The 19,429-nt window shown below is 44.8% G+C and overlaps 1 protein-coding gene across 1 annotated transcript in view; it reads right to left on the reverse strand.

Annotated features, from left to right (window-relative positions):
• Nucleotides 1-1,011: 1,011 nt before the first annotated feature.
• ttll7 (tubulin tyrosine ligase-like family, member 7) overlaps nucleotides 1,012-19,429 on the reverse strand; it is a 61,416-nt gene continuing 42,998 nt past the window's right edge. The window contains exons 15-20 of the mRNA XM_041935961.1: nucleotides 18,635-18,930; nucleotides 17,206-17,340; nucleotides 11,997-12,077; nucleotides 10,079-10,239; nucleotides 7,237-7,410; nucleotides 1,012-1,132 (exon numbers count right to left, since the gene is read on the reverse strand). Coding sequence (XP_041791895.1) covers nucleotides 1,012-1,132; nucleotides 7,237-7,410; nucleotides 10,079-10,239; nucleotides 11,997-12,077; nucleotides 17,206-17,340; nucleotides 18,635-18,930 — 968 coding nt within the window. The remainder of the gene's footprint in view (nucleotides 1,133-7,236; nucleotides 7,411-10,078; nucleotides 10,240-11,996; nucleotides 12,078-17,205; nucleotides 17,341-18,634; nucleotides 18,931-19,429) is intronic.

Below are 19,429 nucleotides of genomic sequence, written 5' to 3' on the forward strand. Positions count from 1 at the left end.
AAGTATATTCCAAACGCAGCTCCTCAGTCTAACCACTACATCTGGGCGAGGGGCTAAAATCTAAGCATGCAAACACTACTTTTAATGTGCGCCCACGCTCTCGTTCCGTGACATACCGCAAAGTGCATATTAGGAGCTGGGCGCTCTCTGAGACTTGTGTTTGGCTCTTGACGCTGTCACAGTCAGCTCGTTCTCTACGAGGCAAAGAGGCTTGGCTTTACTACACTGACATTCTAAACATTGTGTTGCTTAATAGTGCTGCACTTAATATCACACAGGTAAAACATGAAGCATTAGCATTCAAAAGTTAAACATGTTGAGTTCTCTGGGCACCACCTCTGTAAAAACTAGAACATAAAGTGACTGTTAAAACACTTCGAAACATAAAGCCTCTGATATAAGTTATGAAATAAATTAAATTCAGAAATAAAATAACTGACAACAGCCAGCAAAAATAAGCTTTTTGTTGTTGTTTTTTTACATCCACTTTTTCAAACAAGGGATAGCTTTGTCGATATCATTCCATACCTGCATTCTGCATCAGCATTCACTGCATTCATGGAATACCTTATAAAATAAGTAAGTACATAAATAAATAATCCTTGCATTGTTAAGTATTTGTTATTCTTTTCTTTTACAGTACCATGACTTGTAACTGTACAGTGAGAAGGTATAATACAGCAGTTACAATGAGAACAGAGGGGTAAACCCATTGTCTGGTGTTACTGGGGCTAAAGGTTGGGGATGAGGGTGCAGGGGGTCTGCTGGTCTAGGCAGGTCCAAACTAATCGAAACAAGGCCCTTTAGCAGTCCCGCATCACCTGGCCTTTCTTTGTTGGTCTTTCACAGGAGGATTTGGCCAATGTTGAGGCTCCGATGTCCAGAGCTGCCCCCAAATTCAGATCCATACCGGACTTGCTGAGATCGGAGTTTGGCTGGGTGAGAGTCAGGGGACAGGAGGTGTCGAGGTCAAAAGGCGAGGTGTCAGAAGCCAGGGTTGCCACGGTGACCTCAGAAGTGGCCCATCCTGGCGGCAAAAAGGCTGCGTGAGCGTGGCATGGCCGAGGAGATGCGGCCAAAGCTGGACGAAGGCCACTTCATGATGAACTGGGAGGTCACTGGCAGCAGATACCTGGACAGACGGACAAGAGCGAGGGACGGAGGGATTAGGGGAAAGGATGAACATAATGAGAGGATTAGATATGCAAAGGTCACAATTTAGAGGTCAGGGCGGCATTAGTGCTCAGCACTGAGACCACATATTGCCCATTTTTTCATATATTGACTCTACCATTATGGCCATCTTCATTTGCACATTTCACCTTTAATAATGGCCGGGTGATTTCAAGATATGGCCCTGATATATCACCCTCCCCTTTAAAACGGGAGACAGGAAAAAGGATGTGGCTTCAATTGTGAGATATGTATGATCTGGAGTCTTTTGTGTAAGACTGCAACTAACAATTATTCTCTTTATTGATTATTATGGAGTTTTTTTCTGATTAATCTCTGCGTATAAAAGACCAGGAGAATGTCACTGACAATCCAAACCCCAAATATATTCAGTTTATTCATTTAGGACGAAGAAAAGTGTCAAAATATGTGAGAAGCTGGGAACAGCAAAAGAATAACTGAAGATTATCAAAATAGAAAACAATTCATTTTCTCACTGACTGATCAATCGTTGCAGCTCCAGTTTGTCCAAATGTAAAATGTCATATACACGGTGCCATCAGTCAGAGTCCTGTTTAATTAGCTTATGTGCGGCTTTAATGCAACAAATGATGGGCCTCACACTGCCGGACCTTTCTTTCAGGACAACTCAATGTTTTAACTTTGACCCTTAAATTTTTGGTATCATGAACATAAAATCCTCACCTATCATTCCGAGGCACAGACGTCAGTACCTTTCTAAGACTTTTCTATGACACCTTCCACCGAGACAGAGCAGTGAGGCAGCTCCTGCTAACAGCGTTCCAGTACCTGAGAATGAGACCAGCGTCAGGTTGAGATAGAGTCAGGAGGGGCTGAACCCTGCTCCCATCTTCCTTAGTTACTGGAAATGAGTCAGATATGGTTGTCAGAGCAATGTCAGATGAGATGATCAAGTCCTGGACAAGGTTAACTGAAGGTTATACAAATGTCGGGGGTGCTGTTCAGAAGACATGAGACAGGGGAACTTTGAATTCTTCCAGACTGATCAGTTGGAAGAATGACTTACAATTACAGGCTTATGCAGCACACTCGTCATATTGTGATATTATACATAATGTGACCTTCTTGCCACATCTGCAGGAAGGATCTTCAGCTAATAAAAAATACATCTAATACTCGTTTAGTTAAATGAGTACAATGGTCAAAAGAAATAGTCCCTGTGGACGTGTTTAAGATGTGACAATCTAATCAAAAGGGAGCCACTGGGGCTGAGGATTACAGAGCGGAGAAATAATATCTTCTTTCAAGCTGCTGCAGAGATAGCACACTTTTTTTTTCTCTGACAGCTCTCTCTCCTTGTGAAATAGCTCTTGGACAAATTAGCAGAGCGGCTTCTTCTAAAGTCGACCATAAAGGGAAAAAAAAAAGGTGCATGTCGCTGAGGGCGTCCGCTTCAACACTGCCCCAGACCCAGGAGAGTTACAAGGGATTCAAATTAAATTCATTTAGTCCAACGAGAGTGTCCTTGAAACAGCTTCAAGTGGGCCGTAGGTATCCCTCCAGCACATCTTCTTCGGCTCTGTCCGGACTTGGTGAGGGTTCTTCTTAAACTCCTGCACTCACGCCCCCAGAGGACACGAGGGCAGGATCTGCTTTGCTCGAAGCCTTTCACTTTCACTGCTGTTCCGTAGCTCTTCGAAGTGACATTAACTGATTTCGTACCATGATTTTGTGTGGATTAACTTCTTATGTTTCTCTTCTCCCCCCTCGCTCGTCACCTCATTCCATCACCCTCCTCTATGAGATTCACATTACATCCATTGGTATTCCGCTCATGGACTCGTGGTGCGATTTCTCCTGTCTCCCTTCCATTTCCATAAGGTTTTCACTGAAAAACCCCAAGCTCAGGCGTGGAAATGGCCGAAAAAAAAGGAAAGAAAATCAAATATTGAACATTCATTGGGGGCCGGGTGTGTGTTCTTCAGAGATCCTCTGCTATTCACTTTGAGAATATTCTGCTCACAGAAAGAATCACGGTGGTGGTAGTGGCAAGAGGTGGGGTGGTGTGGGGGTGGCTCCTCACGTCCGAGCGGCCCCTGTCTCTGCAGGCTATAGTTAATTGGACCCTCGTTCGGCATCTTCCAGGTTCGTCCTCCTTTTGATCATGAAGACGGTCTTGGCAACAGCGTGCATGCTTGAAAGCCAGGGGGAGGCTTGTTCATGCATGTGTGCTTTGCTTCAATCCATCAGTTGACGGGGAGACAGAGAGATACTCTCCTGCGCTGTTCCTTACATGCAAGGCTGCAATCTACCACTGTTCCTACTGACAGGCCTTCCACACTACTCTTAAGTCCTCCATTGAGATGCAGCTGCCACAGTGAATTAAGAGGAGGCCAGACAAGGCGAGATGCCATGACTAAAGATCCTCCATCCACTGCCACGCTAGCTGACGCAATCCTAAACCAAGAGGTACAGAGAGGCTTGAAGGTTATCTGCAGCCCACATTCAGCTCAACACCCCAATTAACCCTAATTACTGCCACACTTTTCAGACAGATGAAAGTTAATAGAATCTGAAACTTTTGTCATCATGGGAAAATTGTCTTTGGGTAGTGACAGTAATTCCAGGCTTAACAAGAAAGTCATTAGCGGAGCTATTTGGCTACTTCCTCTCATCTGCCCACACAGACTGAAGGACTTTTCTAAGACCCATGAGGCTGTTGACACACCGATCAGGGCACTCGAAAGAGGAAGGATGCTTGAACAAGAGCGGGCAGGTGTGGTCAACAATGGAGACCCCAAAGACCCCGGCTAACAGACCCACTTTGACGTGTGCCAAAGGCTGCCAAGAGCTTTGGAAGTGTATCTGTTGTATGTGTACACGTGTGTGTGTGTACATGCACAAGAGGCAGTGTGGAGCCAAATTTTCGGGCATATATGATCTCTGATTTTGATGTGTGCAGTAGTTGAAGTAGTCAGAATGTGGACGTCTGCCAAACTGGGCTTCCAGACGGTCGTTTTGTGTGCATGATCACATATTAAACGGGAAAAACTGGGGGGAGACGGTGAAACTTGCCAGTCTCCAGCTGTTGCATTCGGATATTCCACATTTAAAACGACTCATCTAATAGGAATCGATTCCTGACCCACTATTTCTCTTGTGTCTGTCTGACATTCAGTTTGGTTTTTTTGTATCAAATTACTAATTTACATTAAAGGATAGGTTCTCAAAAATGGACCATACTCACATGCCCACATGTGCACTTAAGGGTACTGTTTGCAGCAATTATTACTCTACTCTCATTCTTCTAATGTAAAAGATGTGGGACAAAAATCCACAATCCTCTCGCCATGAAAAAAAAGCTTTATTATGCATTTTGTGGGGTTTGCAGTCTGAGTTAGACAAATCAAATATCTTCCAAACAAGTCTTTTAGTCCAAAATTCCCTCTCTGTGTTTCCCTAGACAATTAATTGTTTTTCCAGCGAACAAAGACTGTGGATTTTGTCCCCCATCTCCTCCACTGGAAGGGATCTCCTCGCAGCCAGTGCGGACAGCCAGAAAGCTGTCTGAATGTACATATGGGCGTGTGAGTATCATGTCAAAACAGATGTCATATATGTAAGCCTCGTCAGTTGAATGTGAGCACAGCTCGAGAGAAATAGTTTGAGGTTAGCTGAGTGTGAAACACTGAAGAGGGACGGATGAGGGACTGTTGCATAACAGTCGCATGACGTGCATGCACACGCGCACACACACACTCTCATACACACACAGTTTACCCTCTCATATATAAAGCTTATGCATCAATGAGAAAATAATCCTAATTGCTTCTCGGCTATCTGAAGTGGCGGCGGGTTGCGACTGTTCCCTGCATGCCTGATGGAGGGATGTGAATCGTTTGCGCTGTGAAACTGCAAAGCACACACTGCAAAGCCGAGCCATTTTCTGTCTTCTTGAGACAAGAAGAGAGCAGTGCTTGGGTTGATCATAGCACTGATGCGGTGCAGGTGAGGCGCTCACTTCCCACCGGGGCCACTCGTACTGAAAATGCACTCAGGGTAAGATGCTCTTGAGAAAAGCATCGTGTGAAAGGCAGAGTTTAGCATGTCGCAGTGGGGTGATTGGCTGGTGATGTGCAGCAAGCTGGTTGCGAATGGTTGCAGTGTTGACAAACAGTGTCTTAATATGCTTCCTTCTCCTGCCTCCATCCTTTCCAATACATTGTTTACAGTTTTGGGCCAAGAACATTCAGATAATTTGAGACATATCCCATTGCTGTATAAGTCAATCCAAACATCACTTGTATGACTGTTAGTGAGGGAAAGGAGAGGAAACCATGCTAGACTGTTGGTTGTGCAGCCAGAGCAACCATCATTGGGCAGGTGGGACCAAGCCGTAGTCAGAGCCGTGAGGTGGTGGGAGCAGCGGAAAGCAGGGAACAGGGACGGTGCTGGAAGATGGGGGGGGTTTAGCAGAACTAAACCGAGCAGAGACCTGCGTCGAGGGGCGAAGAGACGGAGGAAGAGGAGGAAGAAGCGGCAGCGACAGCAGCAGGGGTGGTGCCATGGGTAGAGGCTGGTCCAGCAGCAAATGGTAAGCTTTTTTTCACAGACATATATAGACACAGAAGAAATAAGGAGAGACAGACCAATGCATGCTTTCTCAAGGATACCTACTGCAAAAATATGGATACAGCAGTGTGTCATTTCGTGCATGCTTGACTTATTAAATCTACAGTGATACCTTTAAATCCTCACATAGTCCACTGACGAATTAATATTCCTGAATCTGTCCTCAAAACAACTATGCTCAAGATAAAACAATCAATAGCAACAAGTCAGATCATGAGTAGTTCTACAACTGTACACAAGCCCCACATACTTTTTCAACAGCTGAGGCTTTTATACTGTAGGCGCAAAGTGATAGCCTGTTAAAATATGCGCAAGAGTTATGAATCATGTAAAGCGAGGCCCCAGGAAAAAAGGAGCTCTCTCTCTCGTAAGGTCATTTGCTGCTCAGGCTCATCTGGGCTCTAATTGAATTAAGCAGGCCTCGGGGGGCCCCGGGCTAACCTGAGCGCTAATCTGTGGGCCATTATTTCCTGTTAACAGCACACTCTTTCTCTCCCTCTCCCTACCCTCCTCCCGCCCTCACTGTCTGCCAGCCCAAAGCATATGTGCTTTTTAAAAGTTCACTCACTCCAAACCTGAGCTGCTGTCTCCTGCGGGCCTCCACCTTAAAAATAGAATGAGGCTGATTTTTGTGTTTGTTTGTTTTATCGGGGTTGTGTGATGAGGATGATGGCTCTAAGGCTCCGTGGAGGAGGGAGAGGAAATGTTTCCTGAGCGAGGTTTAATGATGAGAGCTGTTGAAATTTTCAAATCAAAGCTTTTCTTGTCTGTATGTCAGTCTGTTTATTCTTTATTCTTTTTTACTCAATTTAGGTCCTTTTTTTCTGAAGGGAGTCTCAACAAAGTTTATTACTAGGCTTCTCTGTGGTTCATATTGCTTCAGCAAACTCAGCTTTAACCAGTTTCCACATTGACCTAAAGGAGGAAGACACCAAAATAAATGTCTGAGGATGTCTCTGTCTGTTAATCTTAACGGAGGTTCAGCATCCTGGTGGTCTTGTCTTCCTGCCCCTGATATGTAGTCTATGCTGTGTTTTTATACTGTTATGACCATATATATGATCCATCCATCCATCCATCTTCTTCCGCTTATCCGATGCACTAGTTAAATCTGTAAAGTTGGACAACTTCTGTAATTTATCTACTTGTGGTTGTCCTGTGACAAAATCTGCTACCATCTCTCCCTGAATTTTCCTAAACAGCAGTTTACATTTGCTTTTCAGACATTTAGATTAATGCTTTTTCCAGACGAAGAGCTCAGCATCCTGCACCTGGACACCAAGCACTGCTGGGACGCACCAGTAGACCCTTGAACCCTCGTAACCTTGAATCTTATCCAGCCACCCTATTGTATAATGAAGTATCTATTGCAGGGGGAATGCTTATAAGAATCTTTTAATAATAAAGAGCTCAGTGGGAAGACATCAAAGCACTGAGTGTCCTTCTCACCTGGTGTCATCCCATTCTGGGCTGAGTCCGGTCAGAGAACCACGGGACTCTGAGACAAACTTGTAGACGACCAACAGGCAGTCTCGGCACAGCTGGACCAGCCGGCGGCAGCACTGCAGCTCCTGGGGTGACACCACCTCGCTGCTCTTACTGAAGATGGTCTCCCACGATGAACTGGAGAGGGAATGAGACGACACGCGCATCACCATGAATTCAACAATATACGAAAGTATACAGTGGATGTGCATCATGTTCGCGGATTTCGTCACATACATTCTTGGACAGTATATGGAAATATGTTCTCTAATGTCTGGCCTTTACTGTACATGTGTACATTTACATACACGCAGGCAGACGCACAGGAAGACAGACAGACGCACAGAGAGGGAGGATGAAACAAATCCAAGTACAGTTAACCCCCTTTACAACCCCGGACATACCCCTGACTGTGAGAGAGCTTCAACAACTGAGACACACAACTCCAGGGGGTACGTTTGATGTCTACCCCCTTTCACTCCTTGGGAGGTGGGGGGTGCTTCCTGTGAAAGGGTTCAAAACTGTGTGTGTTTCCATTCTCTTCCTCTAAGTCGTTTTCAAAGCCTGTTGAATTCATCACCCACAATAGCTGCTGGGCCGTTTGATTGTTGTTAAGTCCCTTAGATAAAATATCAAACAAGAGAAAGAGAGGAGGAGGGGGTGGGGCGGGGTGGGTGGGGGCTGCACTCAGATTTGGAGTGTGCTTTTCGAGATGCACAGCTTCACTGTGGCCGCATGACATGGGGGCCCCCTGTGGGGTTCATCCATGTTTGGGCCGTGGCCTGCCGAAGGGAGGGGCCGGACGATAGGCTAGCAAGCTAGCTGGATCATCCAGGGCAGGCTGCGATCAGACAAAAGCTGCATGGGGTGCGGCGCGCTGGGGGTAGCTGAGGCTAGGTTAGGCTAATCCTCCCGAGCCTCTACCCCTCCACCCGCTCTTTTCTCTACCGTTTTTTTTTTTTTTTTTTTCCACTATGTCTCGTTTTTAATCGCTCCCCTCTCTGCTTTTTCTCCATCACCGGGTCCCTCCCCGTCTCTCCTTCTGCTTATCATCCCCTTCGTCTCCATCACCCGCTCGCTCCCTTCCTCACTCTCCCTCAATTACAGCTGCCAAGGAAGTAAAGGAGGAGGACAATGGAGAGCTGTGGACTTCAGTTACACCCCCTGAGCCCTCTGTGTCGAGGGAAACACGGCCACTGAACAACTGAACTGTAAAGAATATGGAGAGGAGGAGATTCAAGAAGGTCACACCTTTGTCATAGCCGAGATGAAAAGCTACCAGTACAGCAGCTGTCTGCGTGTCGGTGCTGTATGTGTGTGTGTGTGTGTGTGTGTGTTCTGCTGCATGTGTGGCTCTGCTTGTGGGCGCTAAAGTGAGAGGGAATAAATGTGTGGAAACCGACTTCACGCATCTGGAGACGACTTGGTGCGTCTCTGTTGGGAAAATATGTGTTTAAGAAAGCCACTGTGAACCACTGATGGGAAACGGTTTTGTGTGTGTTTGCGTGTCTGCCGTTCAGGGGTTTCTATAGGGACATGATCAAGTGGGCTGTCGCTGCAGTGACTCATCTTGTAGGAAGTCACTTTCTGTCGCATCAGAAAAGTCAGGAAAAAAAAAGCCAAATGAAAACTTCAAAGTATCTGATAACAAACTAAAGTAAAAGAACTAAGAGGCCCTCGTTCACCTTCTTCCTGCTTCCATCCCTCCCCTCTCTTTTTCTTGCTCTCACCTGTGAAAAAGCCCTGATTAACAGCTCAGATTTGTGACCTTAATTTGCACCCTGTCTCCACAGAGTAACATGTTTCTTTCATCCCTGAGAGCTTTCAGGAAAGTGCAGCGGGGTCTGGTTGGTCTGTCACTCATTCTCTGTCATTCAGCCGCTGTTGCCTTCCCGGTTATACTGAATAAAAATAGCAAATTGTCCCCGCTGTCACTGAAATTGATATATCAACGAACACTGGGCTTGAGGACATAGAGCGTGAACTATGGAGAGGAAAACAGTGGCGTTGGTAATTGGCCTGCGGTGTGATCACTTGTTTATGTTGATTTCGGAGAATTAGTCTCCATGAACATCTCAGTGCATTCAGGGGTTTTTTGTGACAATTTTTCAATGTCTCTTGATTTTTTTAATTATCTAGTTTCTATGTTGGTTCGCTGGTCTGGTTTTAAGTCATCAATTACAGTCAAAACCAAACTTGTATGGGAAGCATGAAGGTTGTTTTTATTCAAAGGCGCTTAAGGTCTCTAATTTTGTTGATGGCAATTTTTTGCAGCTTTTCTGAATTTGATGGTTCCTTGTAAATGGAGGTTTCATGGCCCCAGACCAAATGAATGAATCAGAATCTACGATCATTTACTCATCTCCATTGTAGCACAGTCTGGCATCAGTAAGTGAAAAAACGTACTTATCAGCATCCAGAACCCTCTCCCCCCACACCTTTCTGACGTTGGAGCTGCAAGGAGCTTCACGCGACAATTTAAGTAACTGTCTGAAACTGACAATCACTCCGCCTCACACACACTGGCCAGGTGTGCAGAGGTGAGAAAGGAAGGAGGATTTGATCTTCTCTCTCAAGCTCTCTCTTTCACTCTTCACACAGCTACTGCTGTCACTTTTGTGTTTACAAAAGAGAGCAACACCATGAATACCTTTGAAGAGAATCTGTCCGAATATGTGCGCTCTTCTCCCCATTCGTGCGATCCATCACACCTTGCCTCTCTCTGTGATGACAGGCCTTGTACCCAACCTTGGATTGTGCCACCCTGATCCTAACCAAGCTCACAGCCTTGCTCAGACTGGCCTACCCGGTGTTGGAGAAGCAGTTCCACAGGCCCTGGCCATGACTCCAGAGCAGCCGGTTGAAGACGCGGTTAAACAGCCGGTACAGGTGGAGGCTCTCTACATCCGGCTCCCTCCAGATCCGCTGCAGCGCTGAGCGTACATTGGTACGTACAATATCCAACACCTGAGTGACAGAGAAGGTGAGAGGGAGATGGAGGAGAAAAAAAAGAGAGCAACAAGGGTTCAAATCAAGCGTGTGATAATGAAGGAAATTAATGCTGCAAGACAAAAGGTGACAGCAGTCCTAATTGATATGCGTGAGTTGGCATTTGTTCCAACTGTAAGATTTCTTTTCTCTCTTTTTTTTATCTTACCATAAAATTAGCAAACACAGAGGCTAATGCATTCACTCAGTAACAGAGAGCAAGCTTGCATTCATGAATAAACAGACAGATCCATGCACGCATACAAGCACGCTGACAAATAGAGCATATGCACAAACACATCCTGAACATTTTCATCATTACCTGCACACACATTGTGGGGATTTGGGCACGTTTATCTCTGCATTCATGTTAAAGCATGCACAGACATACAGGCTATGTGTAGTTTGTGTATGTGTGGTGGGACAAAAAGTGCTGGGGCAGACAGCGGAGAGCATGGGAGAGGACTAATTGCTGCACCGACGTCAGTCTTGGAGAGGAGATGTCAGAAGTTCCCAGGCGGTCTGGGGACACCTGCACCAGCCTTCCATCTTCCCTTCTTTGTTTTCCCATCCCTCACTGCCTTCTCTTCCTCCCTTTTTCTCTCTCTTCACCCCGCTCAGAGTGCAGCGCTGTGGCCCTTTTGACTTTGATTCCTCGCTCCTCATTACTGACGTGCCTCTCTGACTGTGTGTGTGCATGTGTGTTCGCGATGCGAAGAGGCAAGATTTCCCTGCAGCAATGTGAGGCGAGCGAGACGCGCAGACACACTCAGACGAACTGATAGATGAGTAAACACACACACACAGATATGTTTTGGTATGGTAATCAGATGGCAGAGCGGTGGGCGCTACATTCCTGACCTCTGCCTGCTGCTCATTAGGCTGCTCCACTCCAAATAAAACATCGGCTCGCACCGCCACAGCCCACAACACAGCCGAGCACAGTTGTGCAGAAAGCGGTGGCTGAGAGATCACATCATTACCGACACGCCTACTGGATGCCATTTCACATCTTGTCCCCTCTTCTGTTTTGTTTACATCCTATTTGGTGTCTCTACCTCTCACAGTCTGACATGATAATGATCTTCATGCTTGTCTTATTTTTGTATTTTTTCCTCTGATGTTTGATTTGGGGATTATTTTTCCCGTTTTAAAAGTTGTTCAAAAACATTGGGAGGAACGTAGCGCTGAAATTTTGTTGCATTCGCCGGTTTTAACAACATCCATTCTTTGCAGTCTGACCGTATAGGCTGTGTGGCAGCAAGTGCAAAGGCAGGCAGTTTATACATTTTTAAGACTTTCACGATTAACATATCCAAAAATGAGAAATGAGAGCTTTACTGATAGACCTGTACAACTCTTCTATTTGTCATATCATGTTTATCGTATTTGTGCGGGTGAGGACAAAGTCCACACTTTCACCAGCATTTTCCCGACAGCTGTCCTTCAGACCACGAGGATACAACAAGAAGTTCTCTAATTTTTCTCTTCTTTGTTGAATTGTCTCTCATTGTCTGTTGGTATGATCTAGTAGGACGCAGTGACTTCTTATCTGGATATCAAAGACGTTTGAAATAATTGGCTGTCTTTAAACTTATCTCCCAAGATGTGAAAGTTTTACACAGTTATTCTGCTGAGCATCGGGAGCCACAGAAGACATGGAGCCAAACTCCCTGTAGAGGGTCAGGTCAGGTGTGCTCCAATATCTTGCAATGTGATTCCGGTATGAGACTCACCTTCCGTTGTTTGGTGGAGTCCAGCTTCACTAGCCAATAGGAGGCCACCTTTGATTTATGGTACTTCCAGTTGTCAAGGATCTGTGGAAGAAAAGTGAGAAACAATCCTTTGAACATGCACAAAACTTGTCTTAATACATAGCACTGTTCCTTAAGAGGCCACCCTCAGAGCATTTTACAGGTATCATTTTGAACAAATAACACTGCAAGCCTACTCCACTGCCATTTTATTACATCTGCTGCTGTTTCCCAGCAATTCTGCTGTGCAGTTAAATCGCTGCCAAAAACAGCAACAACAAAATCAACAGATCGGTCTGGAAAGATACCTGCAGGAGGAAATAAATACACCTTTAAAACCTCAGGACAGGACTTGGCCAAAGGTATTCTAAAGAGGTTTCTTGGGCAGATCATACAATGTGTCAGACATAGACGAAGAACATACAGACCAAGTCTAAAGCTCATTCCCACTATCACACACTCATCCTTTTTTCCCACTTCAACCAGACATGAAATCTGTAACATGGCTTGGGTTCATCTATCTGTTAATATAATGGGTTTTTGGCTTTCACACATAGGCCTCCATTATGGAAAAGTTCCGTGTTCGAACATGACAGGACTCTTACATATAGAGGTGCAATGCTTGTGCGATATTTGGCATCTGGCTCGTGATACTAGGCAGCACAGGAAATACAACGTGAGAGAGGAGAGGCTTCACTGCAGCACATCTCTACGCTGTCTGGTTATTTTGTCTCCAGCCCGGAGGGGAGAGTAGGTCTGCAATTTTGGCATCAGACCAATTTCCAGACAGTTTTACAAAACCACTCGTCAAGATGGAGAATTTAGGCTACTTTTATCTACATTTGAGTACATGTTAAACTAGTAAAACCTTAGCTCCAAGTATGAGGGCTACCAGAGAGCCTTCTATGGCACTTCAGGTCATTTTCAAACATCATATCAACATGTGAAATTGTGGCGTGCGTTCAGAGAACACAGTGGTCGTCTGCACACGTTTGTCTGGTATCTTTTGTAGGTGAATTTAAATGCAGCACAATTCTGGGATAGTAGAAAAACAGTGTCATGATCTTTGGTTATTTAGCAGAAAAACCCTATGCCTTTTGCAGTTGTGTCAAAAATGTGTGTGTCGTTACGCTCAAAAGCTGTGCTAGATATTCCCGTGCACTTGCTCTGAGTGCCAACATCACTGTGTACCTACAGGCACTGTTATTGTTGCTCTGTTGACTTAGTCTACATCTCCCCACTGGTGCACATAAACCTCTCACGTAGCATGCTAGATCCCCTGCAAACAGCGCTCCCATTGGGAAGCTCCAGTGTAAACTTTATGTTTACTCACACACACACACACAACAAAACAATCCACAAGGATTCACAGATACAGAGCTGAGGTATACAGTGAACACTTTCATTCGCTTTCCAGAAAGTTGCATGTTTGTTTGTTTAGTATTCTCTCTCAATAAGAACCTTATGAACCTTGGGCCTCATCACAGAAAGTCTTAGATCCTTTTTTATCTCATTCAGGATGATGTTTAGGATTCTTAGTATTACAGAAACATGTTTTCTAGTTACAATTAGGGAACAACCCCGTTTTAGGAATTTAGCTATTAGAGACCCATCCTAACAGAAGAGGTTAGGGTGACGTAGACCCTGTCCTAAATTCAAAATAACTACCAAAAATAGCAGCACCACTGCTGTTTGGTCTGTAACAAGATGAACACATGAAATATTAGGATTGAAAGGCCAGAAGTGCTCCTCTTCTTGGCATCACAGGCCAAGTGATGGACCGCTTTTTTTTTTTTTTTAACTGCATCTGCAGTCCTCAAACTCTGCATACTGATGGCATCCACCACCTCTTGCAACTTCAAATCTTTATCCTGGACTGAGGTGGTGTTTCCTCTCCTCCACTGACACGATTAATGCCTCAGATTCATCAAAGCTAAAAGTGAGTGCCTGACTTTCCTTGTTCAGTATGGCAGGCTAGCTAGTGCCAGTGAAGGGAGACAGCCGTGGATAATTGAATTGAAGAGTCAAGTTTACAGTAAGATATGGGTGTGAGATTGGATACGACGCAGCCTTGAGGTTACGAATTGCTTCTGTAAGAGGAAGATAAAAATCGTACTGTCTTTGAAACTTAAGGTAGGAGAGGAAGTTTGGAGGTTTTTCTATAATGAGGCCCTCTGCCTGGTAAGATGCACAGTCATTTGTCACATTTGTTTCATATGTAAACAGATTACCCTCAATTAAAGCACAACAAAATGCACTCGATGCATTTCACCTTTCAAAGGTTCCAACTGAGACAAAAAAGGCAGGTTTTGAGTGAAAGATAAAGGAGACAATTACTCAGATATAAACACATAATTAGCCCAATTAGACCTCAACTTTAAATCACGAAAAACATAAATTGCCTAAGATTGTTTTAATGCCAAGCGAACACTCCTTCTCTCCTGAGGCAAAGAGTGAACAATACAGGTGCAGTGTGCTCATCTGCGTTTCCATGGTGCTCTCATTAGGGTTTGTTAACAGTACAGGTGTGGTGGTAATTGTCTCTCACGACCCTGACACATCCAGATGCCTCGCACACACACAGGCTGGTTTTGCTGTTCTTGTGAGGACATTGTGTGGGCTCACATTAGTTACTTGGTGGCTTGCCCTGACTTAACCTTAATCATAACAACTCACAGCTTTACCATAATCCTCGACTGACCTGAATTTTATTGAGAAATGGAGACAAGCAGATCAACACTAAAGATCTCGCGTGCATTACAACACATGTAATAAACTGAATCTGAAGATTCACCTGTGGTGTTCAGACAAATTCTATTTATGTATTAAATATTGTGAAGATTACATGTGAAGGGTTTAGCCCAAAAACCTCTGAGATGAGATGGGAAGTTCCCATGTCAGCTCACATTTTGTTAGCTGACTGACTTCCCAAAGACTTAAATAAGCCATGTCTTGTCCCAGGATGACTTAACTACAAAGCTATCGTTAACGGAAACATCGGGCAGCACGATGCAGAACAGAGTGACTTGTCTCTGTTAGCTGCTCTAACACTCTCAGTTTCAGTGCTGAAAGTTAGCAAAGTCAGCTAATGTTGGTACACCCTCCTCTAACGCCGCCCAGTGGGATTGACTCTTGGGCTAACAGCACTGTCAGCAGCCAGGGAGCCGCTACATGGTGCGAGAGGAATTTATAACTAAACTATGATCAGGACGCACACTTTTTTATTTCTTTAACTGTGAACTGAACGATGAACAAATTAAAATAACAATGTTGACCCGACTTGAGTTTTTTTTAGGAAACCTTGAGCAGCTCGTAAATGGTGACTCAATAGTCGCCCCCTGCCCCAAACGGGGCACTGCCAAAACCTTGCAAGGCTTCTTGCCACCAAGCCGCTTTGCCCACTGGCTTTTTGAAGTAAAGCAACATGAGAGAGGGACCAGCCTCCTTGCACTTTGGCCTGAATGTGACATAAATAAACTAGAATAAACCACTTCTATTTTCCTCCTGTCTGCTTCTCATGTAACCCACTGAAAACCTTTTTTTTTTGTCCTTTGAACATGTTATTTTGGTGGCATTTCTGTCATCAGTCACCCTGGTGAAGACAGTCTGGCCGGCTGCTGTCCTTTCAGCACCGCGGGAGCTGTGGTGCTGAAAGGACAGCTGGTTCTGAGGACGGCGATGGCCGTAACGGAGGTCAGAGACAGTGTGGACTGGACGGATGGACGCTTTCATAGTACTTCTGTGCCGCTGATGTGTTGCTTCTGGTGTGAATTCAAGGTGAGCCTCTGCCTCTGTTTGGGCTTTCTTTTCTTATTGCTTTGGCAAAATGCAACATCCAGTTCAGCTTTCCTGGAATGTTTTTTTTTTTTTTTAATTTTATTGACGAAATAAAAAAGGTTGGAGAATAAATGGAAAAAACTTCAACAGCTGTGTTTGTGGATGGCCCACAGTACAACACATAGTGGGTGTTACAGCTGCTAATAGTAGCTAGTTAACTAATAGCCATTGTTGAATTGTTGGGGAGCCTGCTTCCAACAGTACATACATGATAAACGTTATTTACATTCATAGGCTCCAGGGGTCTCATTTATAAAACAATTGCAATCAATTTTAACCTTAAGTATGACTGAAGCAGAACACCACGTATAAGCAGTGGTTTATAAAACCTTACTTTGACGTGGAAACGATCTTATCTCGAAACAAATACTAAGCTTGACGTTAAGGATTTTACTGTTATGGAGGAGTATTGCACTTTGGGACACATTTGCACTTGCATGAGAATGAATTATGTGGATTAGCAGGCCCTCAGTCATTGTTTTTGGAGACACCGCATCAGTTCTTCTTTTCATATTGAATTCTTAGGCAACTTTTGTGTTTTAGCTTTGTTGTCAACCCACTGAATAATACACGTTGCCTGGCTTCAGGCTCCACTGCCATCGCTGTGATCTCATCCTCCAAAAAGTTTGCTTTTCTCTTTTGGTCCATTTCTACTCCTGACTAAACCCTTGTTTGTGGTGGCATTATAGAAGGGGAAATCACAAGGCAGGTGCTGTCAATATAAGTTGATTTGAGATTTATAGATCACAGGTGTGTAAGGCACAAGTGGGGTTCTTACATCCTGCTTAAACAACATTTTTATGCTCAGCATCTTTTATGAATCAAATGTTACCACACCATCGGAAATGATCTTAAGACTCAGTTCAAGTATAAATCTAAGAATATTTTTATAAATGAGACCCGAAGGTAGTACTCTCAGACGAAAAGACAAACAGTGCAAACACACACACACACACTCAATGCAATGCAGAGGTCTGAACAGAAGTAGAGGCACTGATTAATACAAAGGAGCAGCGGGGAATAGCGCAGGGCTGCAGACTGACCGACAGGTTGTCACTGGGGTCATTTGAAAGACAATGGGAGCCAAGCCAGAACTGACAGGCTATTGTGGAGGGTGGCGAGGAGGTCTCTTTTAGTTAGGCTGCAGAGTGACCGCACCTGGCCACAGAGGGGGCTCTGGGAATGCCGATTTCTGTTCACTCCCACTTTCTTCTGTTTTATTTCAGCTTTTTCTTTTGTCACTTTTTTACACTTTGACACTTGTTTCTGCCTCTGAATTTGAATCATAGTGACACACATTAGATCATTGCAAAAGGTAGCAGACACACAAATACAACAGAGGTAGTGCACCCACCTCATCCAGCACAGACTCAGCCTCTTCCTCGGTTTTTCCCGGAAACCTGATCCTCATGGCGGTGAGCGCAGCCAGAGTCTGACGCACCAGCTCGGCCTCCTGCTCTTTACTCCTCAGGTTTATCAACGGATCGCCCTACACGCACACACAAACAGAAGGAAACTAGCTGAGTACATAGATACATGATAATATTTAGCAGAACGTTTCATTCAGCACTGCAGTTTCACATCACACCTGCACACCACACCACTTAGACTTAGTTATCAGGACAATTCAGGTTTTGGAGCATGTAGATGTAATTAAAGGGCTGCAATTAATAGTTATTTTCATATTAATTACCTATCAATTAATGGCATTTTCCCATGACAGTCAAGGCAATTGGACTTTTTTGTGTCAGAGAAAATTTTATCAGTCCCAATTTATGCAGGGAGCTACTCCAAATCACCTCAGCACAAGAGAGAGTTGTATTCACACAAGTGTTAACATGTCGTGAGCAGGGCGCAGTGTCTTATTACTGTATTATGTATGTTAGTCATTATTATTTCAAATTATCAGGGTCACTTGAAATTTCACAGATATTTTAGCCAAGTGCTCAATAATTTATGATCCTGCTGCCATCTCTTACAGTCGCAGATCAGCATTTCCTTTACAACGCAGTTAGCACAGAGCAGTATCAGTAACATGAATCATATTTGTATTAAAATAACCTCCTCAAAATGCTTTTTTTTTTATTGCTACAGAAATGCACTCGCTGTATGCTGTACCAGCATGTACTCATCCCCACATGTGATTCACACAGGGAAGTCAAGTGTGCAAGAAGGTAAAAAAAACTGAGAAGAAAAGAGGAAATTCTCCCGTCGTTCTGTATACGTGTGTCAGGATACAAGCATACAACTGATGCCCTCTATGGCCTTTGTACAAAAGTTCCCCACTTAATTCTATTCTCAGTGTTGAAAACTGTGCCTTTCCATTTCCTCCACTGTATCCAAAGGTTACCAGGGTGCCTTTTAAAGAAGGAAGGGGAATGGAGGAGGCAGGCAGAAAGCAACAGATGGCAACATAATAGAAGGTTATTGTGGTGGGCTACAGTAGGCCTATACAGTATGGAAGGAGCTGCTTAAGAGATTCCTAGGGGGGCCGGATATAACATATGCCACAGGAGGAGAAAAGCAAAGGAGACAGGTAAAAGCCACAGTGGCAGACGAAGTAAATTTGTACATTTGGTTAAATAGAATTGCAAAGTAATTCTAGATAGTTTACTTTAAACCTAGTTGGAGTAGTGGATCAGCAGAGGATTGCCACTATGAGCAATATGACAGCTTGACTATTTGAAAATGAATTTAGCATACTGTCTCTGTGAATGACAACGTATCTGACTCGCTCTGAATGGTAAAGAGGTGTGTGTGTGTGTGTGTGTGGAGCGTCTTACTATGTGGGAGTGGATGGTCCCCAGGCTGTTGCTGTGAGGCACGCGGTGGGCGGAGCCACTGCGACTCAGCGAGTGAGAACGCAGCGTGGCGGAGCTCGGCCTTATGAGCGGAGTGGCCATGGGAACTGTAGGAGAGGGCCTGGTGGACAACGCCCGCACCTCACTGGGCGATGACAGGGAGGCGATTGAGCGAGGGCAGGAGATTGAGCGCCTGATGGGACCAGAAAGAGTTGGGGAAGCGGAGGGGGCGGGGCTGGTTTTGAGTGACTTGACTGGAGGTTTCCAGTGCATTCGACCTGTAAAGAAACAGAAGGGGGGGGGAGACACTGACTCACTGTCACACTTCAATTTCTTTTCTTCCCTGATGCTGTCTCAGTGCCCAAGTCACTGTCAAGCTCTCCTCTCAGCTTTCCATCCGTTGCTGGGTGGCTTTGGAGATCAAGTGTGGCATTAAAACTCCCATTGCCGCACCCTCCGGCCCACAGATGCCCGGTGTGTGTATGTTATTAACGGCCTCAGCATGTGTAGTTGAAACCAGCAGCTAAACAGTAGTCCTGTCTGGTTTGGGAATGGATTAAAGAGCAGCTCTCTCTCTGTCTCAGACACACACGGAAAGTGCACACACATACACAGAAAAATGAAGCTGAAAACCCACACTGACACTCCCCATCACCCTTGACTCTCCTCCAGCTTGTCTACCAGCCAATGCATTAGTGTGTGCTTTCTATTCGTGCAGTGTGCGCGTGTGTGTCTGACATCAAGTGTGCACACAAGTGATTATATGTGTCAGTCAGT

Source organism: Chelmon rostratus, chromosome 4 (assembly GCF_017976325.1).
Source record: "Chelmon rostratus isolate fCheRos1 chromosome 4, fCheRos1.pri, whole genome shotgun sequence".
NCBI lineage: Eukaryota > Metazoa > Chordata > Actinopteri > Chaetodontiformes > Chaetodontidae > Chelmon > Chelmon rostratus.